Source organism: Lichenostomus cassidix, chromosome 5 (genome assembly GCF_008360975.1).
Source record: "Lichenostomus cassidix isolate B80296 chromosome 5, HeHo_3.0, whole genome shotgun sequence".
NCBI classification, from domain to species: Eukaryota; Metazoa; Chordata; class Aves; order Passeriformes; family Meliphagidae; genus Lichenostomus; species Lichenostomus cassidix.
In genome coordinates this window covers 58760605-58780984 of record NC_139486.1, presented here as the reverse complement: position 1 = coordinate 58780984, position 20380 = coordinate 58760605, and the positions used below count along the sequence as shown (strand labels likewise).

The 20380-nt window shown below is 50.0% G+C and overlaps 3 protein-coding genes across 3 annotated transcripts in view; 1 reads left to right on the top strand and 2 right to left on the bottom strand.

Annotated features, from left to right (window-relative positions):
- LOC146436769 (proto-oncogene Mas-like) overlaps window positions 1-20380 on the bottom strand; it is a 107991-nt gene that overhangs the window by 37330 nt on the left and 50281 nt on the right. The gene's annotated exons all lie outside the window — the stretch shown is intronic.
- On the top strand, window positions 7759-8768 carry LOC146436774 (olfactory receptor-like protein COR4). The gene has a single exon (XM_085063897.1). The coding sequence runs from the start codon at window positions 7800-7802 to the stop codon at window positions 8766-8768; it is 969 nt and encodes a 322-aa protein (XP_084920023.1). The 5' UTR covers window positions 7759-7799.
- LOC146436773 (olfactory receptor 5AP2-like) overlaps window positions 12754-20380 on the bottom strand; it is a 13216-nt gene continuing 5589 nt past the window's right edge. The window contains exon 2 of the mRNA XM_085063759.1: window positions 12754-12831. Coding sequence (XP_084919885.1) covers window positions 12754-12831 — 78 coding nt within the window. The remainder of the gene's footprint in view (window positions 12832-20380) is intronic.

The following is a 20380-nucleotide window of genomic DNA, read 5'->3' as shown; positions in this document are numbered from 1 at the left end:
GAGAGCAATAGAACCCTGAGTTAAACCACTGGATCTCAGTGTCCAGGGCTTAACAGGTGGACAGTCAGATCCAGACACATCTCAGTGAGATTAAGGACCTGATCAACAATCAGTAAAGGGAAAAATTCTGTTGCTGGATTGACATCTACAAAGGTTTTGATCAGATTCTGACTGTGTCCTAAACTAGGAACTGACTAAGGGTTAGAGATATTATTTTACTACCATGCAAATATTACTTCTAATGAAGAAACTGAGGAGGGAGTTTGACATTGCCTGCTACAGCTGTTCTTGGGCTCAGTCAGTGGTCAGGGGGGCAGTCCCTGGCTGCACCTTATCCTGACAAGTGGGGTCAGCCCTGTCCTCTCCGGTTCCCTGGATGCTCCTTTGTATCCCTGCTCCTGCCAAGGCTCCTTGTGTCATTCTAGGGGTTAAAGTGACATAAGGCAAATGCACAGTAACTGTTGCTCTAACAGAGTAAAAAGTATAGCTGGAAGCACCTTATCAAGACAAGAATTGGCTCACTGGTGCACTGGATTGTGTAGTGGCAGTCACAGTGATTTGTTCCCAGATCTTTATTTACCATTTAAAAGACAGGATGACAGCCAGCTGCAGGCTCTGTGAGAAGGCTGTGTTTGCAAAAGGCTCTGCACGTGGTAAAAGAGTATTCTTAAATATATTAATGACCAAAACATTGTAGGAATAATATCAGCTCCTTCCAGGGTGTGGAGGGTCACCTCACAAACAGGGACAGAGACACGGTACAGGTGTTTCATGCATTCTTTGCCTCTGTCTTCAACACTCACTCCACCCGTCCCAGTGAAAAACATGGATTAACCCACTGGACACTTCAGAGCCCAGAATAGTGCAAGCCCTGCTCAGCAACAACCAAAGCCTCCCCGTGCTATCCACCACATCCCATCCTGAATCCAAACCCAGCTCTGTGCCACTTACTGAGTAGAAAGAAACCCTATCCCAGTCAAATCCAGACCAGTGCAAACACTCACACAGCTCTTGGGGAAAATCCTAATTTATTTAACACCTCCTGCTCCTCAGATCTGACCTGCCACCACATACACATTCCTCGTATTTGGTGGCCGTCTTGGGGCAGCTTCCCGGAGATGGAGGAACCTCCTGGGTCTCTTGGGGCTCGTCTCTGCCACCAAGCAAGGAGTGTTCCCAGTTGGCACAGCTGGCACAGCGTCCTGGGAGCCGTGGGGTGACAGCTGGGGGCTCCAGGATACTTGCTGCTGCACCACTTGCTCCTCCTGAGAATGCTTCACAGGATCAGGCTGCGCTGCCATTTCTCCTTCTGGGCTTTCCCTGGCCACCTCAGTGCTGAGGAATGCGCCGGGATGGTTGATGTCCTTGGCTCCAAGGGAGCTGGCAGAGCTGTCCATGGAGTAACTGCTGTACTCAGACCAGCAGGTCTCACTGAGCCTCGGGGAGGGAGGGAGGCTTTGATGACTGAAGCTCTCTGAGGGAACGGAGGCTCCTGGAAGGTGCTGATTTTCCAAGGGCTGAAGGTTTTCATAAACAGGGAGGCTTTCAGATGGAGGGAGGATCTGAGAGGGCTGGAAGCTGTCGGAGGGTGTGGAAGGTCTTGGAAGGTCGAGGCTCTCAGAGGGATGAAGTTTCTCACAGACGGGGAGGCTCTCAGTGGGAAGAAGGCTCTCGGAATCGGAGAGGCTCTCGGAGGGAAGAAGGTTCTTGGAATCGCAGACACTCTCAGAGGGATGCAGGTTGTCACAGACAGGGAAGTTCTCAGAGGGAAGAAGGTTGTCGTAGATGGGGAGGCTTTCAGGGGGAATAAGGGTCTCAGAATCTGGGAGGCTTTCAGAGTGAATAAGGTTCTCAGAATCCTGAAGGCTCTCAGAGGAAGGCAGGCTGTAGGCAGGAGGGAGGCTCTCGGCAGGCTGGAAGCTTTCAGAGAGAACGGAAGTTCTTGGAAGGTCAGTTCCTTCAGAGCAACACACGTTCTCTGAGATAGGCAGCCTCTCAGGGGGTGAGAGCCCCTTGGAAGGAGGGAGGCTCTCAGATTGCTGGATGCTGTCCCAGAGAACGGAAGCTCTTGGAAGGTCAATTCCTTCAGAGCAATGCTTGTTCTCTGAGACAGAGAGGCTCTCAGCAGGAGAAAACCCCTTGGAAGGAGGGAGGTTCTCAGAGTGCTGGAGCTTCTCGCATGGCTGGAGGCTGTCAGAGGCAGTGGAGGCTCCCGGCAGGATGGCAGATCTCTGACAGCCTGATGTTCTCTTGTGGGTGAAGGATCTCCGATGGCAGGAAATCCTTGAAAGGGTGGGAGCTCTCCCAGGGATGCAGATCCTAGGTGTGAGCAGCCTCTTGAAGCGACAGAGGCTCCTGGAGGAGCTGCACGAGCCACAGCAGGGCAGGTGGCCTCGCTTCACCAGCTTCTCCAGTTGTGCCCACAACACCTTCCACATCCCAGAATAAAGCGGCTCACGTGTCCCATTGCATGCCCACAGCAACAGCATCATTTCCTGCAGCTGCTGGGCCACAGCCAGGCAGGGGCCACAGCTGCAGGGGCTGTCCAGGGGGCTGGTGGGAGCACGTGGCCGCTTGCCAGGGGTCACCCGAGGCCTGGAGCACCTGGGAGCCACAGGGGCTCCTCGGCTCCTCCGTGAGCCTCTGGGCAGAACCCCAGCATGCTTACGATTCTTTGTGATACTTCCATGCTGCCTCCATGGCATCCAGTGGCCAACAGCCCACCAGATAGCCACAGCAGCCAGCAGCAGGAAAAGTGCAGACATGACGACACCGACGGCGCTCATGGCTCCAGGGCGTAGCATCGCGACTGCACTGGCAGCTGCGCCTGCTGGCCCCTCTTATATAGCTGAGGCACGGCTTTGTGACCTCACAGTGCCGTGGGCCAGCAGAGCCCTGTGACATCGCAGCCCTGCCTCACACCAGTCAGAATTTGCCCATGAGATTTTTCAGCCACAATGAAACCCACAGTGAAAAGCAGGACTATAATCAATGAAAGAAATTATTCTGAACACCAGGAGAAGATGTTCTTATTTTGAAACATGAATTGTGTACAATAAGGAAATTGCATATAATATGTAACTAACTATACTTTTGCTTGTATAGCTAAATGTATTGTTGCCTGAATGGTCATTGTCTGTTGGACTGCCTTGTCATTGTTTGCTAGCAGCCAATCTTAATAAGCACAGTAACTGTGAAGAGGTATAAGAGCAGCAGCAGAGAATAATAAAAAACTTTTACTTCTTATGGCTCTGGATTACAAGTGTGTGTCTCATTATGTGTGTCTCAAAAAAGAGACGGGTTTGTGAGAGCAGAGCAGAGAATGGACAAATCAGCTCCAGCAGGGTGACAGCTCCGTCCTTATATGTACAGAATATAGTAGAAATGTAACCCAGCAGTGAACCCAAAGCCTGTGGCAATTATTCACGGCAATAACTGCCCTTTTTTGTCCTGAGGTTTCTGGCAAAGGTAGACCCAGAGTGTCTTTGGGCCCAGGCAGAAGGAGAAGCAGCAAATGGAGTTGGGAGAGTTTCTCTGAGTTCCTACGAGATCACGATTTTCTCAAATACTTCCAAATAAGTCTGAATAGGAAAACATGGTAACATTTTTCACATGAGGTTTTTGTGTCAAAAAAAGTAGATGATTTGATGAGAGATTGTCGGATGTTGAGGGGCATTGGAATTTTTTCTCCAACCCTGTTACTAAGCAACAAATAATTGGCTGATTAGAGCCATCAAGTCTTTTTTAAGAGACAAAAGGGTGTGCTAGGTGGGGCAGGGGAAGGAAGCAGCCAGCCGTTTGAGACTGGCACTCGTTCCGTCGGACATCTGGAGGAAAGGGACTGCTCTTCGCTTCTGGCTGCAACCGCAGGAGATCCAACTGTGCTCTGTTTTCTCCTCCTGACTGGGTGAGCTTTGATTCAACCTCTTTCCCACTGGGAGTGCATGTTTTCCCGGATGCGTTTCTCGCAGCAGCTGCCGGGGAGCCCGGATGTCCCTGCCACCCACCCTGCTTCCACTGCACGAGACCGTGGTGTCTGCCATGACTGCAGAGTCCTTGCTGCCTCGCTGGCTAGCCGGGTAGAGCCAGCCCTTGCCCCCCTGCCACCCTGCTCGTCGCTCCAGGCTGCCTGCCTGCTTTCTCAGCCCTCCGCCATTACCAGCTGTGTGAGGCTGGCCTGACCCTGCGCCACAGCGCCACCTGCAGCCGCTCAGCAGTCATCGCACCTGCCCTGCCCGGCCGGGAGCTCAACAGCGCCCCTGCTGCTCGCGACAGTGATTACACCCCACGGGAAAAGGCTTGGCAGCTCAAAAGTCATCTGCTATTGGTTTCCTGGTTCTAGTTGTGGTTGCTATTATTGTTATTGCTTGTTTATAGATACTAGTAAAGAACTGTTATTCCTTTTCCCATACCTTTCCCTGAAAGCCCTTGTTTTCAAAATTAAAATAATTCGGAGGGAAGGGAGATCACATTCTCTGTCCTAAGGGAGGGTTCCACCTCTCTTAGCAGGCACCTGTCTTTCAAACCAAGACAGAGATTTGTTGAAACCTAGAAATGTGCTGATGTTAATACTTTTGATAGAAGCAAAGCATCTGCATACACTTGTCAGAAGACTATGAATGGTAAGTGAGGAGCTGAATGACACAAGCTGGAAAACATCTGGGCATGTGATTTGATTTCACAAGGTGTTACAGGTTGCTGTCTCAAATGTCCACATGTCAGTAGAGCTGGATCAATATCCTTCAGTGGAAAGGGAAGCTTGTCTTGTGTTCCTAGCTTCACAATAGCTTGAGTTTTGCCCAAGGAAGGGTGTGCTGGTTTTGCTGCTGTGTTCAGCCAGAATAGTGCTGTTTGGTAGCTCCTTGAAGAAGCAGCAGGAGCCTGGATTTCTGTCCCTTGGATTGCCTTGCTGTCCAAGACAAGGACTAAAGCTGAGTGCCAGAGCTCCCAGCACTGCCTTGGAAGTCAGGAGTGACTGTCATCTTATGTCCTGGTTCTGCTTAGGAAATTGCTCAGGTGTACACCTAATGGTTTTTTTCTATCCTTTGACTTTCTGGGTGGAAGTAAAAGCATCCTTTGTCTCCCTGCTTTCTGTAATTCCAGGATCAGTCATTACTCTGTAATGGCAGCTAATTATCCTCTGGAATGGGCAGAGGAAATGCTGCCTGAAGTGTGGTTCCACAGCAGATGTGAGCAAGCTTTCTGCAGAGGTTCAAACAGCTTGTGACTTACTGAAATACTGAGGCCTGAGCAACAGCCTTGAGCTGAAGTTGAGCTCTGGGTGAACCTTCAAACTAGGTGGTGTATGTGTGTTCTCTCATTAATGAAATGTACAGGATCATTACTGCAAGGATCTCGGTATCTGCTCATTAACAAAACATGTATTGACCTTTCTGTACTGAGAAGCTCCACAAGGCCCTGAAATCAACCCTGGGGACTTGCTGGGAGGTCCATGGTCTAAGGCAACTCCCTGAGATGCTTCCTGAGCCCTGGCCAGGCTTTGGGAGAAGCCCAGAAGGACGCTAAAGCCAGATGTTCCCACACTGGAAGTTGTGTGATCTTGTTTATTGCACACTGCCCAAGCTGGGCTCTGTCCCAGCACAGTCAGAAGCCTCTTTTCCTGTGGGTGGATTAACCTTCAGGAATTCCCAGTTCTGGCAGGGGCCCTCCAGTGCTTGGCTGTGACAAGGGCTGTGAAATACTGTTCACAACCCTGATATGTCTGCTTGGGCTGCTCAGGGATGTGACACTGAATATCCTACAGAAAATGATTGGCCACGACCCAAAGGTCAGTAGTGTGCTTTGTGAGATTGTATACAAGGAATAAAGGAGGAAGGGATGAAATTGGCTATTTTTACAGGGAAGCATGCTTAGAAGAGGAATGGCCTGAAGTTGAGTCGGGGGAGTCTTAGGGTGGACATTAGAAAAAGGTTCTTCCCCCAGAGGGTGGTTGGGCACTGGAACAGGATCCCCAGGGCAGTGGGCACTGCACCAAGCCTGGCAGAGATCAGAGGAGTGATTTGAACAATGCTCTTGGGCACATGGTGTGACTCTTGGGGATGGTGCTGTGTGGGGCTGAGAGATGGACTCTGTGATCCTTGTGAATCCCTTCCAACTCAGCATATTCTGTGATTCTCCTGGATTCTTGAAGCCAGTCTTCATAGAATCCTGGAATGGTTTGGTTTGGAAGAGACCTGAAAGCTCATCTTGTTCCACAGCCCTGCCATGGGCAGGGACACCTCCCAGTAGACCAGGTTTCTCCAGCCTGGCCTTGAACACTTCCAGAGATGGGACAGGTGAGCTGTGGTTTGAGTATAAGGAATTTAGAATGGGTAGAAAGGTGGTTCATCATCTCTGGTGCCTGGAACTGCTGATGGCTACCAGCTCCCATGGGATTGTGCCCCACCAGTGAAGTCCCCCCCAGCTCCCTAGTGTTACAAGGCTAAACATGGCATTTGTGGAGCTGAAAAATCTCCAAAAGTGCACAAAAATTGGACACAACAGGTGCAGTGTTGCTCTGTGGTTGCTGTGGGGAAACCCCAAAGCCCTGTGGCTACCTCAAGGTGAGATCATCTCCTCTGGGCAATTGCCTTGAAATTCAGAATCTCAGAGAAGAGATAACAACCCACTTTGGGCTTTGTCACTCTCCTGGGGCTCCAAGAGTCCCCAAATCCCCAAATTGCATGGAATAACAAAGGTGTTTGCTGACAAAGGATATATTTTCAGACTCCTTTCCGGAGTTCCAGGCAGGTGCACCTAACATTCACCTCCAAGAGCATCAGGAGGAAAGCAGGGAGAGTGCAGAGATGTAGGAGAAGATCATCCTGGAGAACCATGAGCCAGGACAGCGCATGCTGAGCCACCCATCTCCTCTTGTTTTCTCTTGCCAAGAAGAAACACCTTCTGTTTTCATCTCATGTCCTACCTGGAGGCTCCTGGGCTCCAGTTCCTCATCATACTCTGGGTTTAGCACCAAATCCAGGTGATGCACAGCAGGTTTGTGGTGAGGACACCCCGTTGGAATGCTTGCTCTGGAAACTTCTCCTTACTGACCACAAAGGGCTCCTGGATGAGGACTGGAGTATTTCCTGTAAGGAACACTTGTGGATCTTACCATTGCTGATATAAGGCACATCCAAAAGGTGATTTTTGAAATATTTTTCCCAAAATACTATTTTCGGGAGGAGGTTGCTGAGCTTTGGGTGTTGCACATTTTCATTTGAGGGCTGCAGGACCAGGGCAAAGAGCTGGGAGAATCTTTTAGAGCCAAAAGAGTGTGTCCATGAGGGAGGGGAGGCTTCATAGTCAGGAAGTTTTGGAAGCCCCTGGATCCCTGGAAGTGTTCAAGGCCGGGTTGGAGGGGGCTTGGAGCAACCTGGTCTAATGGAACATGTCCCTGCAAATGGAGTGGGGGTAGAATGAGATGGTCTTCAAGATCCCTTCCAACCCAAACACTTCTGGGATTCTGTAGAAAAGACAGACAAAGCAGGTGTTTGGAAGATGCCAACACAAGGATGAATAATCAGTTCTGTGCTGTCTTTTACAGGTTTTATTGGGTTTCTCCATGTTACAGGTTGTGCTGGATGATCTCAAAGTCCCAGAGTGAACACACACAGGGGATGAAAGGCAGCACCAAGGTAAAGCTACTCACGGCCGTGTAACCAACAGCTTCTCCCTAACTGTGCCTTGACTTCTGCCCAGGTTTTTCTAATTGATCTGTACCTAAACTCTCACTTTAGATCCTGTAGTGTTGTCTCCAAGCAGATCCCACTGGAAAGAGGGTTTTCCTCCTGGAAGAAATGTCCAGCAAGGAGTTCACAGAGAGAACACCCTTTGAAAGAATGTCAGGATGGAATTGCACCCAAGCAACAGAGTTCATCTTGGCAGGGCTCACCGAGGACCCAGTGACTCAGGTTGCCCAATTCCTGCTGTTCCTGCTCATTTACCTTGTCACCATCCTGGGAAACCTGGGGATGATTGCCTTAATCAGAGTCAGTCCCGTGCTCCGCTCCCCCATGTATTATTTCCTGGGCAACCTGGCATTTGTGAACCTCTGTACTTCCACCCTTGTCACCCCCAGGATGTTGGTTGGGGTTTTGTTGAGGAAGGAGGGAATCAGCTATGCTGGGTGCATGGCTCAGGTGTCCAGTTTTGCCTTTTTAGTGATCAGTGAGTGCTCTCTGCTGGCCACGATGGCCTATGATCGATATGTGGCCATTTGCCACCCCCTGCTCTACCCCCTTGTCATGTCCCCAGGGCGCTGCTTCCGCCTGGTGACTGGGTGCTACCTCCTGGGGCTGACCAATGGTGTGGCACAAACCATCGGCATGTCCAGCTTGTTCTTCTGCAGCTCCAGCACCATCCATCTGTTCTTCTGTGACATTTCCCTGCTGATCTCACTCTCCACCTCTGACAACATCTACAGCCTCATCATCCAGAGGACTTCAGCATATGTGTTTGGTGTTCCCAGCCCCCTGGTGGTCCTGGTGTCCTATGTGGCCATCATCTCCACCATCCTGAGCATTAGATCAGCCCAGGGCAAGCGCAAAGCTTTCTCCACCTGTGCCTCCCACCTCATCACTGTCACCACCTTCTATGGGGCATTGATTTTCATGTACTTAATCCCCAAGTCACACACCTCCAGAACAGGAGATAAATGGGCTGCTGTGCTCTATACCATGGTGACGCCCATGCTGAACCCCTGGATCTACAGCCTGAGGAACCAGGAGGTGAAGGAGGCTTTGAGAAGACTCAGGGACATAAAATAAGCTTGGATGTTGTAACATAAGGACTAAATAAAATGGAGATGCTGGTGATATCCTGGGAGTTTTGTTAAATATCTCAGAGGGACATTTTTGGTGTCTTTTGCACTTTGACTTAGATGGTGTGCTGGTTGATTCAATATCAGCTGAGAGGAGCCTTTTCACTCCTATTTTGGTGTTTGGATGAGGTTTGGAGCAGCCTGGTCTAGTGGAAGGTATCCTTCCTCTTGGCAGGGCAGCAGAACTGGATGAGCCTTAAGGTCCCTTCCAACCCAAACCATCCCAAGATTCTGTGAAAGGTTTGGTGTTAATGTTTTGGTGCACAAACATTGCATACGTGAAAAAAAGCAAAAATCCCTCAATTAGTGTATTTTCTCACCCTGTGCCAGGTCCATGCTGAAATCCAGAGTGATGGGGCTCTCCTAGAGAGATGGAATAACTAGGGATGGAGGAGAAGCTCCTCAGTTAGGTTAAATCAAACCAGGATCAATGTAGTTTGCTGATTTATTAATGACACACATTTCACAGGCACTCAGGGTCAGTCAGCTGAATCCTTTGTCCCCAAAGCCTATTGGTAATTCCCTTGTTAATATTTAATCCAGCTGCCTGGATAAATCCCCCTGAGCTGTTCATGCTCCTGTTCCTCTCTTTTTGGCTCTGCTGACCCCCATGGCAGTGACCCCAAAGGTCCTCAACTCATGTCCCCAGATGTGGAGGCAATGTCCTCAAATTGCACCAGCAGAGGTTTAGGTTGGATAGAGGGAAAAATCCTCCATGGAAAAGGCTGTCCAGCCCTGGAACAGGCTTCCCAGGGCAGTGGTGGAATCCCCATCCCTGGAGGCATTTAAAAGCTGTGTGGATGTGGCACCTGGTGACATGGATTAGTGGTGGCCTTGGCAGTGCTGGGGGAATGGTTGGACTTGGTGATCCTAGAGGACTTTCCAGCCTAACCAATTCCCTGACTCTGTGATCAGGACCATGAACTGGGACCTCTGTGTGTAACTGCTGCTGTTCTCCCACCCTTCTGATCCTCTGTAACTGTCCTACTCATGGCATTGCTTAATTTAGGTGCAGGGAAGATTGTACACCTTTTCTTTCAATAAAATGAAATGTTGAAGAATGGCTTCAAGACCACGGTCACGGATCCTTAGAGGGCTTGTGTGAGCAAAGCCAGTGCTAGGTGAAGGAAGCCATACAGGCTGCAGCAGTAAGATAAATGCTGACAGGGCAGGAGCCCAAGGACAGAGTGCCCTTGAGCTGTGGGAAAGTACCGTGGGAAAAGTACCGTAGAAAAACTTGAGATTAAGAAAAATGAGGAGGAACCCTGAAATTGTGAGAATGGAATGCAATGGTATGCAGATTGTAACCTTTGTGCTTAACCAATGAAATAGTGACTAGTAAGTATAAGTAATTTGTAACAGTATATAAGCCATGCATACAGTGAAATAAACGGAGCTTGCTTATCACTCATATTGAGTTGTCATCTTACTTCCCTCGCTGCCGGCAATGAAAGATTATTTTAATGTTTTATTTAAAACATCAAACCTCCATAAGTATTAAGAAAACATTAAGACACTTAAACCATAAACCCCAGAGCAACTCTCCGTCTTCCAGGGCCTTACAACCATTGTTTGGTGATAAGATATTAAATAATTTTTAAAAATATTTGAAAAATATTTAATATCTGATTAATATTTTGAGAAGCCATTCAATGGCTTTGTGTCCAACTGGTCTTAACTTGACCATCACCTGACTTTTTAATACCAAGAGACCAATTTCTCTTTTTAATACCAAAAGACAAATTATATATTTCAGGAGATTAATTTAAATATTTTAAGATTAGATATATTTTTGAGAAAAAAATTAAATACAAGTTTTCTTTATATAGATAAAGAAATGTATATATTAAGACTTTCTACACATAAATCTGCATATATATATAATTACATCTATACAAAGTAGTGGGACATAAAACCTCACGTTTCCATTGAACTTCCTGAAAGTAGTGGCGTTTATTTACCAGTGCAAGTCTCTTCCTTTTGCAGCTATTTCCAAAGTCATTAATTTCCAAGGGAAATTTCCTGTGTGCCACCACAGAGTGGACAGTGACCAAACTCAAGGCCCAAGGATGCTCAAGGAGCTGAGAGCCATCATCTGGCATCTCCCATGGTTTCTGGTGGGATTACCCACCACTGCTCTCTGTCCTGTCATTTGGATCATATTTTGGTTTTATTATTAAATTGGTTTTGCTTAGTTTTGGGTAATTGTGTGGTTTCCCCTCTAAAATAAATCATGAGGCACAGAGGAAGGAAGGAAGAACAAATGGTGGGAACTACAGTGAAGCTGAGCCCAGAAGCCAACAGGAGAGGCAGGAATGCTAACCAGGAGCAAATATGGGGGAGAAGCATTTACAGCATCCCTGAATTATTTTGGCTGGAAAAGCCCTTTAAGATCATGGAGTCCAACTGCTAAGCCAGCAGTAACCCATGTCTGGGTTCAGCCTGTAGGTGGGAATTTCATCTCAGGGGTGAGAGCTGAGAGCCTCTTGCAGAGCCTAAAGGGGCTCCAGGAGAGCTGCAGAGGGACTCTGGGCAAGGGTCTGGAGTGACAGGATGAGGGGAAATAGCTACACACTGACAAAGCATTTAGATTGGGTATGGAGAAGAAATTTTTCCCTATTGTGAGGCTGGGGAGGCCCAGGCACAGGTTGCCCAGAGAATCTGTGGCTGTCCCTGGATCCCTGGAAGAGTTCCAGGCTGGGTTGGACAGGGCTTGGAGCAGCCTGGGATAGTGGGAAGCATCCCTGCCCTTGGAAGTGGGTTGGAATGGGATGAGTTTTAAGGTCCCTCCACACAGTCACAATCCCACCACACTGACCCTGCAGCTCTTTGTCTCCTGGATGTGGCAAACAAAGCAGCTGGAGAAGTTCACTTTGTCTTTAACAAGGAAGAAAGTTTCTCCATGGTTTCCCCTTGCTAATTAGTCTCTCGTGGCTCGTTAAGAAGGATGACAGAAGTTGTTTAAAAGCCCTCTGAGAAGCTTCTTTGATGATGTCCTAGGTTGCAATATTGATGTAGTTAAGTATTCTATTACCACCAGCTGTGGGCCGTTAGCTGCCATCACCTGCTAATGACCCACTCCGGATGACAGACAATGGGCCATCCGTTAGCTATCATCACTTGCTAATGACCCACCCCGCATGACAGGCAATGGGCCATCAGGGACCCACCGTGTGACTCATGGACTTATCTCATCCCATTGTGAGATGCTCTGCCCAGGAGGGAGGAGCCAGGTGTTCCCACCTGGATATAACCTGGCCTTGGAACTGCCTGAGCTAGCCCTGTCTACTGGGTTCCCAGAGGACAAGAGCTACCACTGGATCTTCAGCTGGAGACTAGACCTTCACAGGATCACCGCTTCAACTGGACTACTTCAGTTGGACTGCTACTACCACCCTAACAGGGTGTTAGGTTGTATCTGACTTTGTCAGTGCTTTTCCTTGTATTATTTCACTTATTTTTAATTTCAATCTTGACTTGTGATCTCCCACTGGTTTGTTTTCAAACCAAGACATATTTTGGCGCCCAACGTGGGGCACGACCTGGGGAAACTCAGAAATCCTAGCACCATGATGCTCGGCTTATCTATATGGGTACTGTACCTCGCTCTCTATATTTTTCCTCAAATGGGATACTATCTGCCCGTCGTACTGCTCCTGTTGCGACCAGGAAATGGCATGAGAATTGCTCTATTGGTTTATTATGCCTATGGCATGGTTACCTGTGAGGGGATGAACACCATTCGTTATATATACTCGACTTTGTCTGCCTGGCCTAACCTGAGCTGCTTCGTCTGGGACCTGCTCAGCAATCACACCCACCCTCTGGGGCTAGGAGGAGAGAGTGGTTTCTTCCAGCCTTTCAGGTCAGGCACGGCCGTTTTTGAAAATATTGAGTTCCCTCTGGATGCTAAGGATGGCATAATCTTTTTGTCAGTTCTGTTTTCTTTGATCAGCATCGTGTACATCTTGCTGAAGATCAGAACAATACTTGGTGTGGTACAGCGTCTTCTTGAAGAGGAGGAGAAAAGAAACAAGTCAGCAGGCACCATGTCCACGCAAACTGCCACTAAGAGGAAAGGAACCAAAGGAGCAGTCAATGTCTCAACACAGACCACTGCAGAATCAGAGCAGCCAAAGCCAGTAGTGGTTGCCCCCGTCCAGAAAAAGAAATCCAAGAGCAAATCAGTCCGCACAGCGACTGATGAGGATGCAGCAGGACCATCTCACCAAGCAGAAGAGACAGAACCGGAGATCATCACTCGCTCTCTGTCCCTGGGGGAGCTGCGGGACCTACGGAGGGAATTCACCCGGCAGGCAAACGAGTCCATCTTAACCTGGCTGCTCCGCATCTGGGATGCCGCAGCTAACGACACCATTCTGGATGGAAGTGAGGCCAGGCAACTGGGATCCCTGTCTCAGGATGTGGTCATTGACCAGGGGATTGGGAAAACCCAGGAAACTCTCAGCCTCTGGCGGAGATTGCTGGCGAGTGTACGGGACAGATACCTCTGCAAAGAAGACCTCCAGATGCACCAAAGAAAATGGAACACAATAGAACAAGGTATCCGATGCCTGAGGGAATTGGCCGTGCTAGAGATCGTTTTCTCAGACAACGAGAGATTCCCCAAGAGCCCAGATAATGTCCGGTGCACTTCACAAATGTGGCTAAGATTCGCGCGGCTCGGACCAGAGATATACTCTCGTTACCTGGCAACATTGCAGTGGAGGGAAGGCGAAGACCAGGTGGGCATGTTAACAAACAAACTGAGAATTTATGAGGACACTGTCACCGCTCCACTACGGACCCAGGTCTCATCGGTAGAAACAAACCTGGCCGCGCAAGTCCGGAGCTTAATTGAAGAGAGCCTCCAGAAACTAAAGAAAGAGCTCAAAGAAGGATTTTTTCATGCCACACCGAAACCAACCAGAGTCTCTGCCATCAGGAGCAGACGTACTCCAGCCAGGGAAAGAAAACAAACTCCACGACGTGACCTCTGGTTTTTTCTTCAGGAGCATGGGGAAGACATGAGAAAGTGGGATAGGAAACCCACCTCCTCCTTAGCAGCCCGGGTACGTGAATTGAAAACAGAAACATCCACGTCAGGAGGCTCATCTAGGTACAACACCGCCCCAGTCTCTTGTGGACAGAACCCCCGACAGAATGGAAGTGATAATATGACTGATCCTCTTGAAGGGACCTCAGGAACACATTTACAGGAGAAGAACATCGTGCACCAAAACCAGGATTAGAGGAGCCCTGCCTCTAGCCAGGTAGAGGAAAGGGATAATCGGATCTATTGGACTGTGTGGATCCGATGGCCTGGCACGTCTGACCCACAAAGATACACGGCTTTGGTTGACACCGGCGCTCAGTGCACCCTGATGCCATCCAGGTATGTGGGGACCGAATCCATTTCTATTTCTGGGGTGACAGGAGGATCCCAGCAGCTGACTGTACTGAAAGCTGAAGTGAGTTTAACTGGGAATGAGTGGCAGAAACACCCCATTGTGACTGGTCCAGACGCCCCATGCATCCTCGGCATAGATTATCTCAGGAGTGGATATTTCAAGGACCCGAAGGGACATCGCTGGGCTTTTGGGATAGCAGCCGTAGAGACAGAAGACATAAGACAACTGAATACCCTGCCGGGTCTCTCAGATAACCCATCTGCTGTAGGACTACTGAGAATTGAAGAACAGCGGGTACCAATTGCTACAGCAACAGTGCATCGCCGGCAATACCGCACTGACAGAGACTCTGTGGCCCCCATTCATAAGATGATTCGGGAACTGGAGAGCCAAGGGGTGGTCAGCAAGGCTCACTCACCCTTTAACAGCCCTATATGGCCAGTGCGTAAGTCCAGTGAAGAATGGAGACTGACAGTGGATTACCGTGGCCTGAATGAAGTCACACCACCACTGAGTGCTGCTGTACCGGACATGTTGGAACTTCAGTACGAGCTGGAATCCAAGGCAGCAAAGTGGTATGCAACCATTGATATTGCCAATGCCTTTTTCTCCATTCCTCTGGCAGCAGAGTGCAGGCCTCAGTTTGCTTTCACCTGGAGAGGTGTGCAGTACACGTGGAACCGACTGCCCCAGGGGTGGAAGCACAGTCCCACCATCTGCCATGGACTGATCCAGGCTGCTCTGGAAAAGGGTGAGGCTCCAGAACATCTGCAGTACATCGACGACATCATTGTGTGGGGGGACACAGCAACGGAAGTATTTGGGAAAGGAGAGAAAATCATCAAAATTCTCCTGGAAGCCGGTTTTGCCATCAAGAAGAGCAAAGTCAAGGGACCCGCCCGAGAGATCCAGTTCCTGGGAGTAAAGTGGCAAGATGGACGACGTCAGATTCCTTCTGAGGTCATCAATAAGATCATCGCGATGTCTCCACCAACCAACAAGAAGGAGACACAAGCTTTCCTAGGCGCCATAGGCTTTTGGAGAATGCACATCCCTGAGTACAGCCAGATTGTGAGTCCTCTCTACCTCATAACCCGCAAGAAGAACGATTTCCACTGGGGCCCTGAACAGCAGCAAGCCTTCACCCAGATCAAACAGGAGATCGCTCATGCGGTAGCACTTGGCCCAGTCAGGACAGGACCAGAGGTAAAGAATGTGCTTTACTCTGCAGCCGGGAGCCATGGTCTGTCCTGGAGCCTTTGGCAGAAGGTGCCTGGCGAGACCCGAGGTCGACCACTGGGATTCTGGAGTCGAAGTTACAGAGGGTCTGAAGTCAACTACACTCCCACTGAGAAAGAAATCTTGGCAGCTTACGAAGGAGTCCAAGCCGCCTCAGAGGTGATCGGCACAGAAACACAACTTCTCCTTGCACCCCGACTGCCAGTGCTGGGGTGGATGTTCAAGGGAAGGGTTCCCTCCACCCACCATGCCACTGATGCCACGTGGAGCAAATGGATTGCCCTCATCACACAGCGCGCCCGTATTGGAAACCCAAATCGCCCTGGGATTCTGGAAATTATAACAAACTGGCCTGAAGGTGAGACTTTTAAATTATCTTCAGAAGAAGCAGAGGAGCAAGTAGCACGTGCCGAGGAAGCACCCCCGTATAACGAGCTGCCGGAGAGTGAAAGACGCTATGCCCTCTTCACCGATGGTTCCTGCCGAATTGTAGGCGCAGATCGGAGATGGAAAGCTGCAGTATGGAGCCCCACACGACAAGCTGTACAGGCTACTGAGGGACAAGGTGGATCGAGTCAGGTCGCAGAGCTTAAAGCCATCCAACTGGCTTTGGATATTGCTGAACGAGAGAAATGGCCAAGGCTTTATCTCTACACCGACTCCTGGATGGTAGCCAATGCACTGTGGGGATGGTTAGATCGCTGGAGAAAGGCTAACTGGCAGCGCAGAGGAAAACCCATCTGGGCCGCTGAGATTTGGCAGGACATTGCCACCCGGGCAGAAAAGCTGACCGTGAAAGTTCGACACGTGGATGCACATGTACCTAAGAGTCGGGCTAATGAAGAGCATCGTAACAACGAGCAGGTGGACCGAGCTGCCAAGGTGGAAGTGTCACAGGTGGATCTGGACTGGCAGCACAAAGGAGAATTATTTCTAGCTCGTGGGGCCCATGATGCCTCTGGTCATCAAGGGAGAGATGCGACATACAGGTGGGCTCGTGACCGAGGGGTGGACTTGACCATGGACAACATCTCACAGGTCATCCACAGCTGTGAGACTTGCGCTGCAATCAAACAGGCCAAGCGGGTGAAGCCTCTGTGGTATGGTGGACGATGGTCAAAGTACAGGTATGGGGAAGTATGGCAAGTTGACTACATCACACTTCCCCAAACCCGCCAAGGAAAGCGCTACGTGTTGACCATGGTGGAAGCAACCACAGGATGGTTAGAGACCTACCCTGTGCCTCATGCTACTGCCCGGAACACCATCTTGGGCCTGGAAAAGCAAGTCCTGTGGAGACATGGTACCCCTGAGAGAATCGAGTCTGACAATGGAACCCATTTCAAGAATGGCCTCATAAGCACCTGGGCTAGAGAACACGGAATTGAATGGATATACCATATCCCCTATCATGCACCAGCTGCCGGGAAAGTTGAACGGTGCAACGGACTACTTAAGACAACTTTGAAGGCACTTGGTGGGGGAACCTTCAAAAATTGGGAACTGAACTTAGCAAAGGCCACCTGGATGGTTAACACAAGGGGTTCTATCAATCGAGCCGGTCCTGCCGAGTCCGAACCTTTGCACACAGTGGATGGAGATAAAGTCCCTGTGGTACACGTAAGAGGTTTTTTAGGAAAGACTGTTTGGATTAGTCCCACCTCAGGCAAAGGCAAACCCATCTGTGGAGTGGTTTTTGCCCAAGGACCTGGTTATACTTGGTGGGTGATGCAGGCAGATGGAGAAACCCGTTGTGTCCCACAAGGAGACCTTATCTTAAGTGAGAACTGTGTAGTTGGTAATAGAATAAGGGGTGGATAATGTCCTAGGTTGCAATATTGATGTAGTTAAGTATTCTATTACCACCAGCTGTGGGCCGTTAGCTGCCATCACCTGCTAATGACCCACTCCGGATGACAGACAATGGGCCATCCGTTAGCTATCATCACTTGCTAATGACCCACCCCGCATGACAGGCAATGGGCCATCAGGGACCCACCGTGTGACTCATGGACTTATCTCATCCCATTGTGAGATGCTCTGCCGAGGAGGGGGGAGCCAGGTGTTCCCACCTGGATATAACCTGGCCCTGGAACTGCCTGAGCTAGCCCTGTCTACTGGGTTCCCAGAGGACCAGAGCTACCACTGGATCTTCAGCTGGAGACTAGACCTTCACAGGATCACCACTTCAACTGGACTGCTACTACCACCCTAACAGGGTGTTAGGTTGTATCTGACTTTGTCAGTGCTTTTTCCTTGTATTATTTCACTTATTTTTAATTTCAATCTTGACTTGTGATCTCCCACTGGTTTGTTTTCAAACCAAGACAGATGATTAGGAAACTTTCTTGGCAAAGCCCAGAAGATCTTGTTAAGCTGATGATTCCTTGAAGGTTGGTTGGTCTCCCAGGATCACTTCTTGCTCTGGGAATGGAACAGCATCACTTGTGGTGGAAATAGCTGTGAGCACCTGGATGGTGGCACCTGGAGCTCAGGGCCCACTAGTGGGATGGTGGTGGGATCTGGAGCTCAGACCTGCTGGTGGGCTTTCTAAATTCTTCATTTCAACCTGACAATCTTAAACTGAAGGAGAGTGGACTTACATTGAATAGTGGGGAGAAATTCCTCCCTGTGAAGGTGGTGAGGCACAGGTTTCCCAGAGAAGCTGTGGCTGCCCCATCCCTGGAAGTGTTGTAGGCCATGCTGGACAGGACTTGGAGCAACCTGGTCCAGTGGAAGGTGTTCCTGCCCATGGCAGAGGGTTGGAATGGGATGAGCTTTAAATTCCCTTCCCACCCAACTTTGATATCAAAAGTCTCTCTCTTGCCAAGCCCTTTGTCATTTAATTACATTTATTCCAAATCTTTTAATCCAGTCCAGATTCACCTTTCCCTGGTAGAAGCCCCCAGCCCTAAAACATCTCTTCTCATGCTGTCTGTTTCCAGAAAGGATTGACACTGTTCACCATCTATTTACTTTTCAAAAGGAATTTAATTCTTTTTGTGGGGCACAATAAAAAGAGAATTGTCAAATATATTAAAGGTAAAAAGAGAGTGTGGAAATAACATCAGCTTCTTCCAGAGTGTAGACAGTTACCTCACTAACAGGGACAGAGACACTGTACAGGTGTTAAATGCATTCTTACAGGTGTTTAGTGCATTCTTTGCCTCTGTCTTCAACACGCATCCCTCCATTCCCAGTGGCAAACATGTATTGTCCCATGGGACACTGCAAAGTCCTTGAGGTAGGCAAGCCCTGCTCAGCAGAAACCAAACCACCCCTGTGTTATCCACAGCATTCCCATAATGAATCCCAACCCAGCATGTGCCAGCTATTGGGAAGTCCTGAAACCTATCCCAGTCAAAACCAGAGCACTGGGAGCACCAGGAGCACTCCTTGGGAAATCCTGATTTCTGTAGAACAGAGGCATTGCAGAAGTTGTTGAGCTGCTAACAGAAACCTCTTCCTAGCCCTCAACAGCCATGTCTGGAGAGCTCCCAAGAGATAAAGAAGCTTTAACTCCCTTTGTCTCTGGAGAATCTTCTCAGGCACAGAGTAGTGGGTGTTTCCTATCGTCACTTCTGCATTGTCCAGGGAGCCATGGGGAGAACACTGGTGGCACCAAGAATCCCTTCTGATGTGCCTCTTGCTCCAGGAAATCCTTCACTGCAACAGGCTGAGCTCCTGTTTTGACTTCCACACTTTTTCTGACCATGGGCATCTTCAGGGATGAGCCACGTTCACAGATCCCTGAGGGAGGCAGGGCTGTGACGGCACAAAGGGGCTGAGCGCCGGCGTCAGGCAGGGCTGGGATGTCACAGGGCTCTGCTGGCCCACGGCACTGTGAGGTCACAAAGCCGTGCCTCAGCTATATAAGAGGGGCCAGCAGGCGCAGCTGCCAGTGCAGTCGCGATGCTACGCCCTGGAGCCATGAGCGCCGTCGGTGTCGTCATGTCTGCACTTTTCCTGCTGCTGGCTGCTGTGGCTATCTGGTGGGCCATTGGCAACTGGATGCCACGGAGGCAGCATGGAAGTATCACAAAGAATCGTAAGCATGCTGGGGTTCTGCCCAGAGGCTCACGGAGGAGCCGAGGAGCCCTTGTGGCTCCCAGGTGCTCCAGGCCTCAGGCGACCCCTGGCAAGCGGCCACGTGCTCCCGCCAGCCCCCTGGGCAGCCCCTGCAGCTGTGGCCCCTGCCTGGCTGTGGCCCAGCAGCTGCAGGAAATGATGCTGTTGCTATGGGCATGCCATGGGACACGTGAGCCGCTTTATTCTGGGATGTGGAAGGTGTTGTGGGCACAACTGGAGAAGCTGGTGAAGCGAGGCCACCTGCCCTGCTGTGGCTCGTGCAGCTCCTCCAGAAGCCTCCGTCACTTCAAGAGGCTGCTCACACCTAGGATCTGCATCCCTGGGAGAGCTCCCACCCTTTCCAGGATTTCCTTCCATCGGAGATCCTTCACCCACAAGAGAACATCAGGCTGTCAGAGATCTGCCATCCTGCCGGGAGCCTCCACTGCCTCTGACAGCCTCCAGCCATGCGAGAAGCTCCAGCCCTCCGAGAACCTCCCTCCTTCCAAGGGGTTCTCTCCTGCTGAGAGCTTCTCTGTCTCAGAGAACAAGCATTGCTCTGAAGGAATTGACCTTCCAAGAGCTTCCGTTCTCTGTGACAGCATCCAGCAATCTGAGAGCCTCCCTCCTTCCAAGGGCCTCTCTCCCCCTGAGAGGCTGCCTATCGCAGAGAACATGTGTTGCTCTGAAGGAACTGACCTTCCAAGAGCTTCTGTTCTCTGTGAAAGCTTCCAGCCTGCCAAGAGCCTCCCTCCTGCCTACAGCCTGCCTTCCTCTGAGAGCCTCCCCATCTCCGAGAACCTTGTTCCCTCTGAGAACCTCCCTGTCATCAAGAACCTTC